This window comes from Pithys albifrons, chromosome 3 (genome assembly GCF_047495875.1).
Source record: "Pithys albifrons albifrons isolate INPA30051 chromosome 3, PitAlb_v1, whole genome shotgun sequence".
Classification (NCBI taxonomy): Eukaryota; Metazoa; Chordata; class Aves; order Passeriformes; family Thamnophilidae; genus Pithys; species Pithys albifrons.
In genome coordinates, this window is record NC_092460.1 from 87694042 (window position 1) to 87708575 (window position 14534).

The 14534-nt window shown below is 40.3% G+C and overlaps 2 protein-coding genes across 3 annotated transcripts in view; one reads left to right on the forward strand and one right to left on the reverse strand.

The window, feature by feature from the left end:
* Positions 1-2865: 2865 nt before the first annotated feature.
* On the reverse strand, positions 2866-13852 carry DUS4L (dihydrouridine synthase 4 like). Of its 2 annotated transcripts, none has more exons than XM_071552630.1 (7): positions 13576-13852; positions 13344-13478; positions 12803-12924; positions 9556-9676; positions 7976-8098; positions 6499-6725; positions 2866-4987 (listed from the first exon to the last, which is right to left on the reverse strand). In XM_071552630.1, exons 2-7 carry the CDS (start codon positions 13451-13453, stop codon positions 4740-4742), a joined length of 951 nt encoding a protein of 316 aa, XP_071408731.1. In that variant the 5' UTR covers positions 13454-13478; positions 13576-13852; the 3' UTR covers positions 2866-4739. The 2 variants fall into 2 exon arrangements, with proteins under 2 accessions (XP_071408731.1, XP_071408732.1); XM_071552631.1 differs by having other exon boundaries at positions 2867-4987; positions 9556-9673.
* An 11-nt stretch (positions 13853-13863) lies between these two features.
* The window catches only part of COG5 (component of oligomeric golgi complex 5), a 179434-nt gene continuing 178763 nt past the window's right edge, over positions 13864-14534 (forward strand). Inside the window, exon 1 of the mRNA XM_071552623.1 lies at positions 13864-13957. Within this exon, the coding sequence (XP_071408724.1) occupies positions 13900-13957 (58 nt within the window). The 5' untranslated portion in view covers positions 13864-13899. The remainder of the gene's footprint in view (positions 13958-14534) is intronic.

Consider the following 14534-nt stretch of genomic DNA (forward strand, 5'->3'; position numbering starts at 1 on the left):
GGCTGGGCCCCGGCTGAGCCGGGTCTGGCGGCAGGCGCGGACATACCGAGCGGCCGCACCCTCTGCGGGGAAACGCGTGGATCTACATGCTGGGAAAGGCTGTCATGAATAGTACCTTTTATTTATTTACTCTCACCTAGGGAATGGTTGTAAGCATTTTGCTGCGGAGACCTGCTGTGATCGCCCACTCCATGACTCGAGCTTACTCGATTTGGGACTTCAGCTCTGGTTTTCCAGCTTTCTCCTTAGTTTCTGAAGTTCAGTTAAAATACTGCCAATGTCTGTCCATCCCTCCTCCATGCCTAACACTAATGTAGAAAGACCCAGTAAACATTTTTCTCAAGAAAAATAGGTCCAGTATTCATAAAGACACCAATAACAACAAGTCTCAAACAGTGTTAAATAGGCCTGTTTGAACCTCATGAATAAAACTATATTCCTTCAGAAACCCCTGTTCTATCCTACTGTACTGTGCAATGTTTTTATCAGCATACCAAGGCTCCCAAGATAGTATTTCCACACCTTGGTACCCACTTTCCCACTTGACCAACTCTTCTACCACCCATGCAACTCTCCTTCCTTGCCCCTGCATAAGAAGGGCATCCTCTGATCACTTTCTCCTGTTGATCCTAACAGATGCTGAGGTGCTGCCAGAGGAAAAGGTTACCTTATCTACCTGAGCCTCACCAGCACTCTTGACACAACTACCTGTTTGGCAGAATTTTTCCCCGATTAATTTCCATCAGAATGAGACAGATTAAATGTGGTGAACAGTAGTTCTTTGTTACTCTAATCCATTGGCACTGACACTGGGTTGGAAGTTCTGGGACAAGCAGTTTTGAGCAGAGTTGTTTGCAGCTGCTCAGAATCTGAAATTGTTTACTTAAAATTTCCCAAGTCTGCAGCCTGGGGATGGAGCCAGTGTGTTAACATTTTCCCAGCATCTGCCAAGCAATGTCTGGAGGAAAGGTTACATCCCAAATAATTGTTTATGCATAACAAATATCGGTGACTGATATAACCAGCCATTTCAATCCAATCTATGCAGTGGGAACAGGATGGGTTTTAAGTAGTATTTCTGTTTTCATAAACATATTTGATCAGTAGCATAGACAAAACATAACCTCAGAACATCCTAGTTATTACATTTTAGCTATTGGCCTGCAGCCATTATACTTTACTGAAGCTGTTAAAACGTTAATGTAGACTTTCTCTTCTTTAATTCCAGAATGGTTTCCATTTCTGAGCTGCTCACTTACCTCCTACTAGAACTGCAAGCTGCCCTCCCAGTGGCCCAGCCTCAGACTGATAGGACTATATGTGCTCATCCCCACTGCCAGAGACTCAGAGTCTGCTTTTTCTCTTTAGGGGCTGTGTAAGAGCTCAGAAAGACTCACTCTGCAGTGATTGCTGTGCACTTCCACTGCAGCTGATGTGTGTTCCCCACCAAGCTGGAATGAGATCCGAGGAACAGAGAGAAGCCCCCGGCAAACATGTGTGAGACCTCCCTTTTCTTGAGGAGGTCTTCTGGAAGGAATTCTGCCACTCCTGAAAGGAATTCTAGCTGAAGTTGTAGAAGTCTGTGTTAATAATCTAAGGCCGCCTATCATAGAATGAACTGCTGTGTGATAAATATGATACCATACAATATATATAATGGCTGGCTGCTTTAGGGAAAAAAACTCAGAAACTTTAAAACATTAACACTTTAAAACATTAAAATTATAAGGAATACCTTCCTCTCACACCAGTGAAGTGACAAAGTGTTCAGAAGCAGAAATAGGAAATGCCTGTGTATTAGCATCTGGTTAGAGGACTGAAATCTTACTCACTGCTGAAACAATGGAAAAGTTTAAACTTATACTGTTCTATTTTGGCTTGTATGATGGCTGTTTCATCATCACACACGGCTTTTGCTCAACCATCAGCTCTAGACAGAGAAGTGCCTTACAAAATTTAAAAATAGAGAATACAGAAAATGGGATTGCATAGACTGCCTGAGGGAGCTCATGTTATTGCAGTAGGGTTAAAGTTGCAAAAAAGTAAAAGTATTATGAGAATATGGCATTGTTGTGCAGGGTGGCTTAACATAAAGAGTGGGATCAGTTACAGGAGGCAAATGACCTAAAATAGGAAACAATGCTATGTATCTTAGGTTACTTGCAAGAACAATTTTTAAAAATTCAAAAATTAGAAAGACTGAACACCTGGAGATGTTACAAGTAACACATACAGGGAAGGAATACATCTAGTGGCTTTAACCTGGAAATTAGAATTTTTCCATGTTCATATGGTTTATAATGAGAAATATGACCATATTCTAAAACAACATTGGGAATTAAATAACTAACTCCCATCTTTAGCAATTTATGTATATTTGAACAGTATTTTTGTTCCGAGTATGGCTCAAGACTTCAATTTTGCAGTTTATTCTGTGGCAACACAGTGAAGCGTGTTCAGATGCACACAAAATTCACAAGGGAAGGCTTACAATTCATTTCACCCTCAAAAAGGGATGATAAAAATCCGTTGACTTTTATGATGCATAAAAGGCCAGATCAAGCACTCCTTAATTATTACCAACATTAACAGCAACCTAGGTCTTGTACTTCAGGCAGAAATGTCTGTGATTGATCTCACACAGGTTCAACAACTGCTGTCTTCACAATCATCAAGTATTCAGTTCCTAAATAGGTCAAGGTATTTCAAGTCCTCTAAAATTCAATTTTCCCACTACTAGAGGGGAAAAAAGCGCAAGCCTTTAATTTGTGTTGATTACAATACATTTTTCTTTTCTGCTCCTTGTGCCCAATAGGACAGTTTGCAGCATGTAACAGTTGGTAGCCAACATCATAAAAATCTTAAGAAAATGGTAACAAAGGGCTTAGTTAATACTTTCACAAATCCTCCTCTACAATTCAGTTGTATAGTTTCACTTTTTAATTTTGCAGCAGAAGGCTGGAAGCATTTTCAGAACTGAGAACTGAGTTGCACAGTAACTTGATGAACTTGAGACTGGAAATTCGACAGTACAAAATACAAAGTCGTGCAGTTGGGAAGTAAGAACTTTTGCTGTAAAACTGAAAACTCGTAATTTACATGATGAATATGAGGAGAAGTGAAGCATTAGGAGAAGCATTACCAGAAGAAGATACTGCTGGGAGTTTACTTGGAATGCTATACAAAGTTGTGCTTATCTAACGTCAAGAAAACATCACAATCCAGAAGAGTGAAAAAATAGTTGTCTGAAGGAATGGAGACACTATCACAACAAAAAAGCTGCAGAGATTGTCTCAACTAGGCTAGGATAGCAAGGTATGTCTGTAGTCTTCCATTTGTTAACACATCAGGAAGGTGATCACATCAGAGGAGTTATGTAACTTTGCTGTCTTAAATAGTGAACTAAGACTTGATGACTCGGGTCATGCCTTTCAAACTTTTATTCATATGTCTAAATCAGACATATTCATGATCCAAAATGATCCCATATATTATGCCACTGCACTAAAAAAACTGTGAGAATTTAAGATACTTAAACTATCAAAATATTTGGGGAATAGCATCAAAAGCAACCTTCCCTCCTCTAGATTGTTGCATAATAAAAAAAAAATTACAATTGTATACAAAACCAAGTAATTTATTTAGAAAATTTGGAACTATTCACAAGTATATTCATAGAACAAGCACAGTCAGAAAATAGGCATTTTTTGGTATAAATTTCCGTGTAAACATATATAGAAAACAAATTATTTGATTACAAATAATTGTACTACAGTTTTGTGAAACTTCCCTTGCAGAGCAAATGCAGCTGGTGTCATCCTGTTCTAGTTTTCACTATGTCACTCCTATACAATGATTCAAAGCCAAGTGGCTGTCACGCTTTGATAAGCAAAACGCCAGTGGGCAGAAAGGACTTCAAGAGCCCTACTGAGAGAATCTGTCAGCTTTTCTTTGACCTAAAAAGTTCTGGTCTGGTAGGTGATAGGGATTTAGTCTTGTAGACCATTACTATACAGTAGATAAACAAAACTGAATTCTGTTAGACTGAACTTTCAAGTCTTGTACTTTAGATTCAGCTAAGTTTGTACTTAAGTTTAAACCATCTCTTCATTTTACTTTTTCCTTCTTTTCATTACTGTTTATCTATTCCTTATTTCTTCTACTATATGAAGTATGGAATTTTTCTAAGGTCTAAGTAAGTTTAGAAAGTTTTAGCCTGCAAAAAGGGCATGTAATTTCAAAGAGGATAGTGTGCTGAGCTTCAAGGCCTCACAGTCTAAGTTTGCAAATCTACTCAAAATTCAGCTTATGTCAGTAAAGCAGAAACTTCTGTAATTGCTCACTTTGTATTCTTTTGGTCTGAAATTACTGGCATTATTTGTAAGTAGTCCTTCTGATTTTAGGAGGTTTCATGTAAGAAAGGCCCTAGTTTCCAATAATGCTGCTGTAAGCAATTGTCTGGTGAAAATTTAAATTACTGGAGCCTTACAATAATCTACCCTCGGTGTAGTAGTGCATGGTAAATAGAACTTCAGATTTGTGGAATCTGGAATATTTTTTAGAGGGAAAAATGAAGACATAAAAATACTAAAAATATAAAGTATCATCCTAATGATGTTATGCTGTTTTGAAAATACTTATACAACAGATAAATGTGACTAAAAAGTACGAATCCAATTAAAACTTTTAACACGTATCAACAATTGCAAAATACAAGTTCACATAAAAGATTTAATTTATCACACACCATAATGGTCATTCAGGTAATCTAGTACTGCTGAGGTACTTGATAAAACATTAAAAACTTTTTTTTCTTGTTTTGAAGTTATCCGTTCCATCATGTACATTAAGTGGTGGTGGAAACATGTAAAAGGAGTTCCGTGCTCAAGAGCAATGTCAACCCAGTCCTGGATGCACTTAAAAGGTGTCTCTTCATATCCTGCAAACATAGCTGGATTTGCCAAGAGTCCTCTAGCCACCATTATACCTTCAAAATGGAAATTAAAGCAGCGAGTTATATTCTAGTTCAAATTTTATGTTAAATCTTCCTGTAGATTTGGTATAGCATCCCTTAGGACAACCACCCAAAGTTGCAGACAAGTAACTGGAGGACAACTGGCATTAGTATTGCAGCTGTATCAGAGAAATCCATTTAAAAAGGCAGGCATCAGAGAATCTACAACACTTATCAACACCTTCCACATTCCAGGAATTTTGAAACGAAACACAGGACATACAGCCTTTTCTTCCCTATTTTTGAAACCGCTCTTGAATAGTATTTTGTTTTTATTTGCTACACACATACAAGCCTGCCCTTATAACATGAAATTATGATGGAAAGACACCAATATGCTAAATTCAGTTGGTTTTTTGTGCAACTCAAGTCTGTTCACTGACCTAGAATCCTTCTTTCAGTAAGAGTTCAGTGGCTCAATTAAGTAAATTTCAGGACTCTCGATCTGTAGTACATATTTTTGAACAAGCCAATTGTAATCCCATGTTGCTGGATAACTTCTATAATTTTTCTGTGATTAAGGGATTCTATCTTCCTGCAATGTCAACATATAGTCACTTAGTATTTTCTTAAAAAATAGAAAAATCAAAAATGAAAAATTTCTTTTGCCATTGTACATGACAGAAAAAAACTTAATGCTTTATATTTTTGCTATTGAAGAATGCCAGCTGGACTCTGAGAACATTTTTTGTGCTATGCATTTCCTTCCTGCTTTGTTTTTTGGGGAAGTGGCACCGTAGTTTGGTTCAACTATTTTTGTTGTTGCTAATAAACAGCGACAGTGTCAGCAGAAACCTTCTACATGAACTTCTCCTTCTGCTACTGCTCTTTGTCCTGTTGGTCTCTAGCTGAAAGAAGCAAAGTATGTAGATACAGATCACTTCTTCAAAACACATAACAAATTTCCATATTGTCTTCAAAGGACACACAGTTGCAGGAATCTGTTGTGACTAAATAATTGCAGGGCAATCCTGCAAAAAATCCACATATTTTTCCACTCAATGAGAGTGCAATGCCTCACTGCCCTTGAAGCTAACCATCTTAACTGCTAAGTATCTGGCTTAACAGTATTTCTTTTTCCACTGTGTTCTTACTGCAAGAAATCTGCTTGCTTCCATGTTCAGGAAGTAGAGATTTCCCAGGGGAAGCTTACAGTTCTTTAAAAGATGATCAGATCCATAAAGAGACAGAATGAGTGTCTGAAGGTCCCCCTGAACTCCACTACTGAGTGATGAGATAGCATAATTAAGCAAAGAGCTCTTGTAATTTGCTTTGGAAATCGTTATTTGTGGCTTTGAATAGCAGTGCTCTAGTGCTGATGATTACAAATGATTCTGTTTGTGGGTTTATAAGACATCTAAAACATCCTCTTTCATTTGTCCTCCCAAAGAGTGAAAATCACTCAAATCATGTCCTACTTACAGCCAAAATAAATAGATATCTGATTTGTAAGTTTACTTAGAAAACAGAGTATGTTTTCTTACCATCTGCTTCTGTCAAATGATGAACATTTTCAGCATCTTTTAAAGTTTTAACGTCTCCATTAGCCACAACAGGTATAGACATGCCTTGTTTAATTGTTTTAATTGCATCATAATGTACAGGCTGATGCCTTTCTTCTGTACTTCTCCCATGTACTGTAATCCATGAAACTCCAGCTGCTTCAGCTTTTTGACACAGGTCAACTGTTCTTTTTAAGTCCTCATGGATCCTAAAATTCCAAGAAAAGCAGGAAGTTAGCTGGACTATATAAAAAGCCCTCCTCCATAAGGAGAAGTTACCACACATTTGTATAAATAACAGTATAAAGACAATATTAATGTTGGAAGACAGTGTTTGTTGTCATTTATTAAGAAATTTGAGTTTAATGTATGGAAACAGCTATGTAATTTATATAACATCTCTGTAATATACATAGTAAATTTAATAGAGATGGAGCAAGGGTATCCAAAAATTCTAAAATAAACACCACAATTTTGCATATTCCGTGGAAAAAAAATCCAGCTTATAATAGTTCCCCTTTCCAGAAGGACTGGAAACAGTTGAAACTTAACTGACAAATATGCAAAAGCCATATAAGATATGTGGTTAAATAGTGAATCATGGAATGGCCACAGAGTCATAGAATGGTTTGGGTTGGAACTTAAAGACCACGTATTTCCAACTGCACTGCCTTGGTCAGGCACACCTTCCACTAGACCAGATCCCTCAGAGCCCCATTCAGCCTGGCCTTGAACACTTCAAGGGATGGGGCATCCACAGCTTCTCTGGGCAACCTGTTCCAGTGCCTCACACCCTCACAGTAAAGAATTTCTTCCTAATACCTATTCTAAACCCCCCTCTTTCAGTTTGATGCCATTTCCCCTTGTCCTATCACTACATGTTTTTGTACCAAGTCCCTCTCCAGCTGTCTTGTAGCCCCCTTTAGGTACTGGAAAATGCTCTAAGATCTCTAAGATCTCCTTGGAGCCTTCTCTTCTCTGGGCTGCATACAAAGCAATGCCAAAGAAGTCTACAGAAGTTTAGAAACTGATGAAGGGAAGCAGAATGTATTCCTTGCAGCAGCTGTGGGAACAGTTCCCAGTTTTGTTACCCACCCCTTTATAGCCAACAGCAACTGTGGCTCTGGCTGCCAATAGCTCACAAAGTAAATCTTTGTGATGATACAGACTATGCATTGCTTTTCTTTTACAGAACCCCTTATCTTTTAACTTGTACTTCCATGTTGCTTGGACTGCAAGAAAACTCTAGTATACAGTATGTTATCTGGGGAAGTTGTCAAAGACTGTGCTGGTTCTGCTATTTAAGTTTGGGATTACTTGCCCCAGATACTCACATGTAAGGAAATTATTATAATGTGTAATACTACATTAACAGAATATTGTAACTTTTACACTAAATTGTTTCTATAAAAAAAAGGATTCTTCCTTATACCACAGACAGCACTAAGGTTACACCTACCTTATTTTAATAGATACTGAAAATTTAGGGTTGTCGATCTGATTCCGTACATGTCTCACCATATCTTTAACAAGCTCTGGTTTATTTATTAAGCAGGCACCATAACCTTCTGCCATGGCCCATCTTTAAAAGAAAAAGAACATTTGTATTCTACACTTGAAAAAATGCAGATCACTTTCATCAAATACACCAATTTCATTCCTTAGGACCTTCAGAACATGCGGTTGAGCAGAGATAGTACTGGCTGTAGATCAATTATTTGTTTGCAGTTTGATACCAGTATGAAGATCCTGGTTCTGTCTGCACCGTGCTTTAAAGCTTTGGACAAGTTACTTATCTTTTTCAGTTAAATTTTCTGTTCACAAAATGGACTCACAAGGAAAATAAATTAAAATTTAATCAACAACGGGTTAGAGCATACAGAATATAAATAGTTTGATGTTTCTCCTTCCACTGGGTCATGGATTTCTTGTAAACAGATAATGACTTTGGATTGAAAAGGAAGATTTTTGAAGTGCAAGTGAGGATATTATTTAAGTAATGCTCTATTCTCTCTCAACTGCAAAACACTATTTTGATTGGCAGGAAGTAACCTTTGCTTCCAGTTAAGGGCAACACTTTTTTCCTTAAACAGTTTTTCTTATAAAGTCAGATAAAGTGCATAAACTTTTGTTATTTTGAAACTAATATGCAGAAAAACCAAGAGATTCCAAAGTAAGCATATATTTTTGGCCTAAAAGGAACTTACAGTCTAGCATATTTAACTGTAGTTAGGTTAGGGGAAAAAAATACACTTCCATTCCCCAGTCTTAGATCTCTACAGAAAAGAATTTTCTCAAATACTATAATTTTAAGTCAAGACAACCTAATTAGAACAGACATATTGAGTATTTGCACCATAATATTATCTTTTATTATTCCTATCTTATTTTTCACATCTTAATTTAGAAAAAGACTGCCTGACAAACATGTAATAGATGGTTCTCAATTGAACCAGTTAGCAAGAATCTTCATTTGTGCATTACTACTCTGTTTCACTGTTAAGACAAAATCTTTATCAATTCAAGTGAGAAGTATATCACTAATTTACTATACTTATAAATCTAGCAAAAGATGGAAGAAACTGTTTTCAGCACTTCCTGAATAATATAACCTGTATAATTTTATTTTAGAGACTATCCTTCACTTGCAGAAATTTGAGACATCAGGGACTTGCCTCATTATTTTTGAATTGCCAAATCATTTCTCAAAACACTCTCCAAATTATTTGCAGCAAAGCTCTTTTTGGTAATGCATATTTAACAGCTCTTGAGAAGAGATGGACACTTCACTTCTGAACCAACACTCAATATCTCAGAAATGAAAAAAGGCAAGTTGGCAAATACATCTGCCTTTCCCAGTCTCACCATGGTGACAGGCATCTCAGAACACTAAGAACAGTGTCTTGCCACACAGACATCTCTGACAGGTTAAAAAGCTGTTTCTCTCTTGAGGTCTATTTTTAGGTTAAGACAGAAATTACTACCAAAATTAGTCTTGAATTATTTCATCATCTTTACCCATCTTTTTCAAAACTTTACCTCTGAGGGCAGCCACAGTTTAGGTCTATTCCATCAGCAAACGGACAGATGATACGAGCAGCATCACACAAAACCTGTGCTTCTTTAGCAGCAAACTGAACGATCAGTGGATGATCACCTGCTCCAGTGACAAGATATTTAGAGATTTAAAAGTTCCCAGAAAATAAAAAGAACAAATTCTAAATTTTGAATGGTAGCTTACCAGGGGTTACTAAATTAGTATCTATTAAAAGAGGTGGGAGTTCAGACAAGTATATGTGCCCTACACAGTTGCTGGCTCAACATACACTTTTTCTGACTGAAACCAGTCAGTTGCCTATCTTCCACAAAGACTATCTATGAAGCTCAGTATTCTCTACATTTCAGTAGCCTTCCTGCTTGCCCTCCTAGCCTGCCCCCTCTTGCCTGCTGCCTGTTTACTGTGCTGACATGGTGGTGTCTCCTGTCAGGTGGGAAATCTGCTTACAGAACCAACCCCTCAAAAAGGAGCTAAACCACCCACAAGCTCTGCCCTTCCTCATCCCAGCTTATCTTTTTCCTATTCTGTGCCAGCATGGCTGGATTTTATACCCAGTGTGATATGCAGAGCTGGAATGAACACATGCGCAGAGGCAGCTTTAGCAGCTTTGTCTCCAGTGAGAAACCAAAGTGTCAGTGCTCCTCAGCTTGGATCTGCTGAACTACTTGTGATTTACTAAGCCCCTGCAGAGAGCCAGATGGTCATTTGGAACACGCTCTCCTGTTTTACAGCTACTGCATTACATTAAAGGCATCTAAAAATATCTCAAGCAGCCTTAGCACTCTCCATATAAACAATTGCTTCAGTTAAGAAGGGGGATATCTGAGCACTGATGGAAAGAGATGATCCAACAAATGCACAAAGCAAGTGCACTTCTAGCACTGAAGAGACTGCAAGTGCTTCTCAAGATTTTTTTAGAGTGCAGCTTAAATCAGAAAGGCCAGACAGAGTCAGTGCCTCAATCAAGCTGAGACATTGTAGAGGTTACCTAAAAATCCATCAAGCAAAAAAAATCCCATGCATATTTTCAAAAAAGTACACTGCTCTAGCTGAAGAGATTTACATTGTTATAGCTAATGTTTTAGAATAATCCAATGCTCTTAGACTTTTTCATTGAGCATTAAGTAATAAAAATACTGTCTAGCCCTATGATTGTTTTAGCAGCAGACACAGAGTATCTATCTCTGAGAAATACACAACACACATCAATGCAGAAGAAAATGAAAAACAGAAATTGCAAACATGTTTCACTAATTAGAAGACAAAATCCCCAAACAGCCATCAAGTTAAACATAAAACCACACAAAACGTATAAATGCTAATAATAGAAATACTATAATTTGGGCAAAGAATGAGGCAGAATGTTTTAGGCTTACAAAATTAAGGCAAGTATGAAAGAAGTGAGAAGGGAAAAGATGTTGTTTACAACACTAAAACATTTTATTTCGTACCTCTTGTTATCAGACAGAAAAGTTACAGCATAAAGAACTTCCTTTCCCTGTCCCTGCACCCCTCAGAAGATACTACCTTTCTAACATGTGGAACTTCAATGCCACTGGACTTCGAGTAGATCAGAAGTGTAAGCAAATTCAAAGGGGACACACTAGTTACTGTGGAGCTTTGAGCCATATATACTGTCAGTTACGTTCTTATTCATTTTGACACACAACGAATTATTCAGGCTCGCTTTGAAGCAGAATTCTACCAATAAGAGCATCTACCTGCATTTCCCAATGTGACTTTTCTCTGTAACTGCTCTATTTGAATAATGCACCATAGTAGTCAGTGCATTTCAAATAGTGCAATGTACTTCTCCTACACTTACGAAACCACAGATTCTGTGGTCTGACTAGATCGTCACACTGCATAGATCCTACATGCTGATTTCACTAGCACATTAACAGTGCTCTTCATTCCTCCAGTTGAAACTTATGCTTGTGCGTTCCTTGTGACACTGTTCTACTGCAGACACTTCATGCCAGCAGATCTCTATCATTCTTGCCACCTGTTCCTATGTATTTCATACCACTTTCTCTTTGCTTTACAGCCATGATACTGTGCAACTCATTATACTCCTTATTTTTATATGTTTTCCAGTTATGTGTCATTCCCATGCCTGAAGCCTTGCTTCTCCACACTGACCTCAGCCATGCTTTAATTTCCTGGTCTCTCTGTCCTTCTTGCTCTCAGAATCTCAAGTTGTCTACCAACAGTCCCTTCCACTTTCCACTCCAGCTAATATGAAACCCTGTTTCTTTTATAAATCCTTGATTCCACTGTATCAATGCCTGGACTATTAATTTTTTCACCTTCAGCAACACTATTGATTTTGCTAGAGACCAGAAAATATTTCCCAGCAATGGGTTAAATGTTTGTAACTAAAACACAGCCAAAACAATTGCTGGGGAAAGAATCTTACCATCACCTTGTACCTGGTCTGGCTGGCATGGAGATAATGTTAAAATTTATTTCAAGTTTGTTTGTAGCAGCCTATGTGGTGCTGCAGTTTGAATTTTGCAACATGACCACTGTTGATAATTCACAACATTTTGGTGATTCCTGCAGAGTACTTGCAGTGTCAAAACTTTCTCCTTTCCTCACTCTGACTCCTCCTGCCCCCAGCAAACAGTCTGGGGCAGGCAAGAAGTTTGTAGTGGACACAGCTATGACAGCTGACCCAAACTGGTACCAGGAATATTCCACACTGTATAACATCAAGGCTGGCAACCAAACTGGAGTGGAAAGCGAAGAAGAAAGTGGGTTGGGACGTGCAATTTGTGTTCCAGTGTGGCTGTTGCTTTGGAGACTGGCTGGGCATTGGTCTGTTGGTAGGAAGTGACTGCCTTTGCATTACCTGTAATTTTTTCCTTTCTTTTCTTCACATATTAAGCTGTGTTTATCTTGACCCAAGATTATTTCTCCTGTTTGCTCTTCCTGTTCTCTGGGGAGGATGTGCTGCTGGGAGGATGGAGGAGGAATAAGTGAGCAGCTAGCTCCATGGGTGCAAGGCTTTTACTTCAAGCTTTTCCACTATTTTATTTGACCCACTATGACTGGATTGTTCTTATTCTCACCTAGAATTTTCCTATGGTTTCACAATCAGTAAGGCACAATATACCAAAATTGTTAACAGATGTCAAGTTGTGTGGCAGACTTCATTCACTTGGCCCATTTGGCTCATCACCACATAAAACATTCTGACAAGGCAATGGTTTATAAAAAAAATACCTTTGTTTGTTGTGAATTCGCTGTCTCTAGCTTTTGCAGATCTCACAAAATCGGCTGCCACTATCATTGGTGTGTAGCACAAATCACAACTGTATTTCCTAACCAAGGTTCTGAAAGCCAACCTGCAGACACATGAAAATTAAGAGGTAAATTGTAAAGGCACTTTTCTGATTAGCTGTTCTAAAATGCTGTTGTGACATGCAGTACTCGGGGGACAGAATCATAGAATCGATTGGGTTGGAAAAGACCTCCGAGATCATCAAGTCCAACACTTGGTCCAACTCCAGTCCCTTTACCAGATCATGGCTCTCAGTGCCACGTCCAATCTCAGTTTAAAAACCTCCAGGGATGGTGAATCCACCACCCCTCTGGGCAGGTCATTCCATATGTCCAAGCATAATCATACGATAAAAACATGCTCCATGTCTTCCTCTGTCTTAAATAATTAAAGGAGAAAAAGGTAATCATCCCTGTTTTTACAGTCAAGATAAACTTCCTCAGAGAAAACACACTGGAAGAAGTTGACACGGCAGTTACTTACTTTGAATAGCGGACCATGGGGGCACATATTTTCACTACTTGCCCGGAACGAAACAAATCCATGGGATCTTTTAGCCGGCATTCTTTAGCTTCTGTGCTGTCACCAATCATGTATAATTAGCAGTCCCCTTGGCATCTGGAAAAACAACCAGCGTTTGAAATGTCAGCCGCTGTTACTCCTCACAGGCCGTGCTGCAAAGCACCCGGTGCGTCTTCCCGCGGGACGCGCTCACCCGCACAGTGCCAGGACCTCCCGTCGGAGCCAAGGCCACGCCGCTTCCCGGCAGGACCACCGCGTGCCGCCGGGACCACCGCGTGCCCCCGGGACCACCGCGCGCCGCCGGGATCACCGCGCGCAGCCGGGACCACCGCGCGCAGCCGGGATCACCGCTCCTACTGGGATCACCACGTGCTGCCGGGATCAGCACGTGCCGCCGGGACCACCGCTCCCACCGGGATCACCACGTGCCGCCGCCCGCCCGCTCCGGCGCGCGCGTTCTCCATCATCGCCGCGCGCCGCGCCGCGGGAGTGACGCGCGCGATCCGGCACCGCCAGCATGGAGAAGGAGGCGGGGGCGGCCCCGGCCCCGGCGCTCGCCGAGCTGCGGGCGGATGGTGAGACGAACGCTCGGGGGGGCAGCGCTGGGCGCGGCTGCACCGCGCCAGGGGCCCCGGCGAGGGCGGAGCCCGGGGCGGGCCGGGCGGGGAACCCCCGGCGGAGCAGCCGCGGGAAGTTTGCGCAGGGCAGGGGAGGCCGCGGCGGAGGGTGCGCCCCTGCTCGCCTGCTCCCAGGGGGAAAGGGTGCTCTGGAAGGAGAGGAGGGGAGAGGGGAAGAAGGAAAGGGAGAGGAGAGGGAACTCGGTGGAGTTGGTAGTCGCTGTCTGGGAACTCGGGTGTTGCTTGATCTGCTCCCAGGGGGAAAGGGTGCTCTGGAAGGAGAGGAGTGGGAGCTCGATGGAGTTGGTAGTCGCTGTCTGGGAACTCAGGTGTTGCTTGTTCCAGTGGTATTTTTTAATTGTTTTGCAAACTCGCACCTTTATGAGAGTCCGGTATAATTTCGTGAAGTTGTGCCTTGTGCCACGTGTCAGTGATTTGCAGGTGACTGGTGTGTGCCTGGTTGTTGGTATAAGCTGAACAGCCCCACCCTGGTTAACGCTGTAAAGTTTGAAAAAGAAGGTATGGATACTTCTTA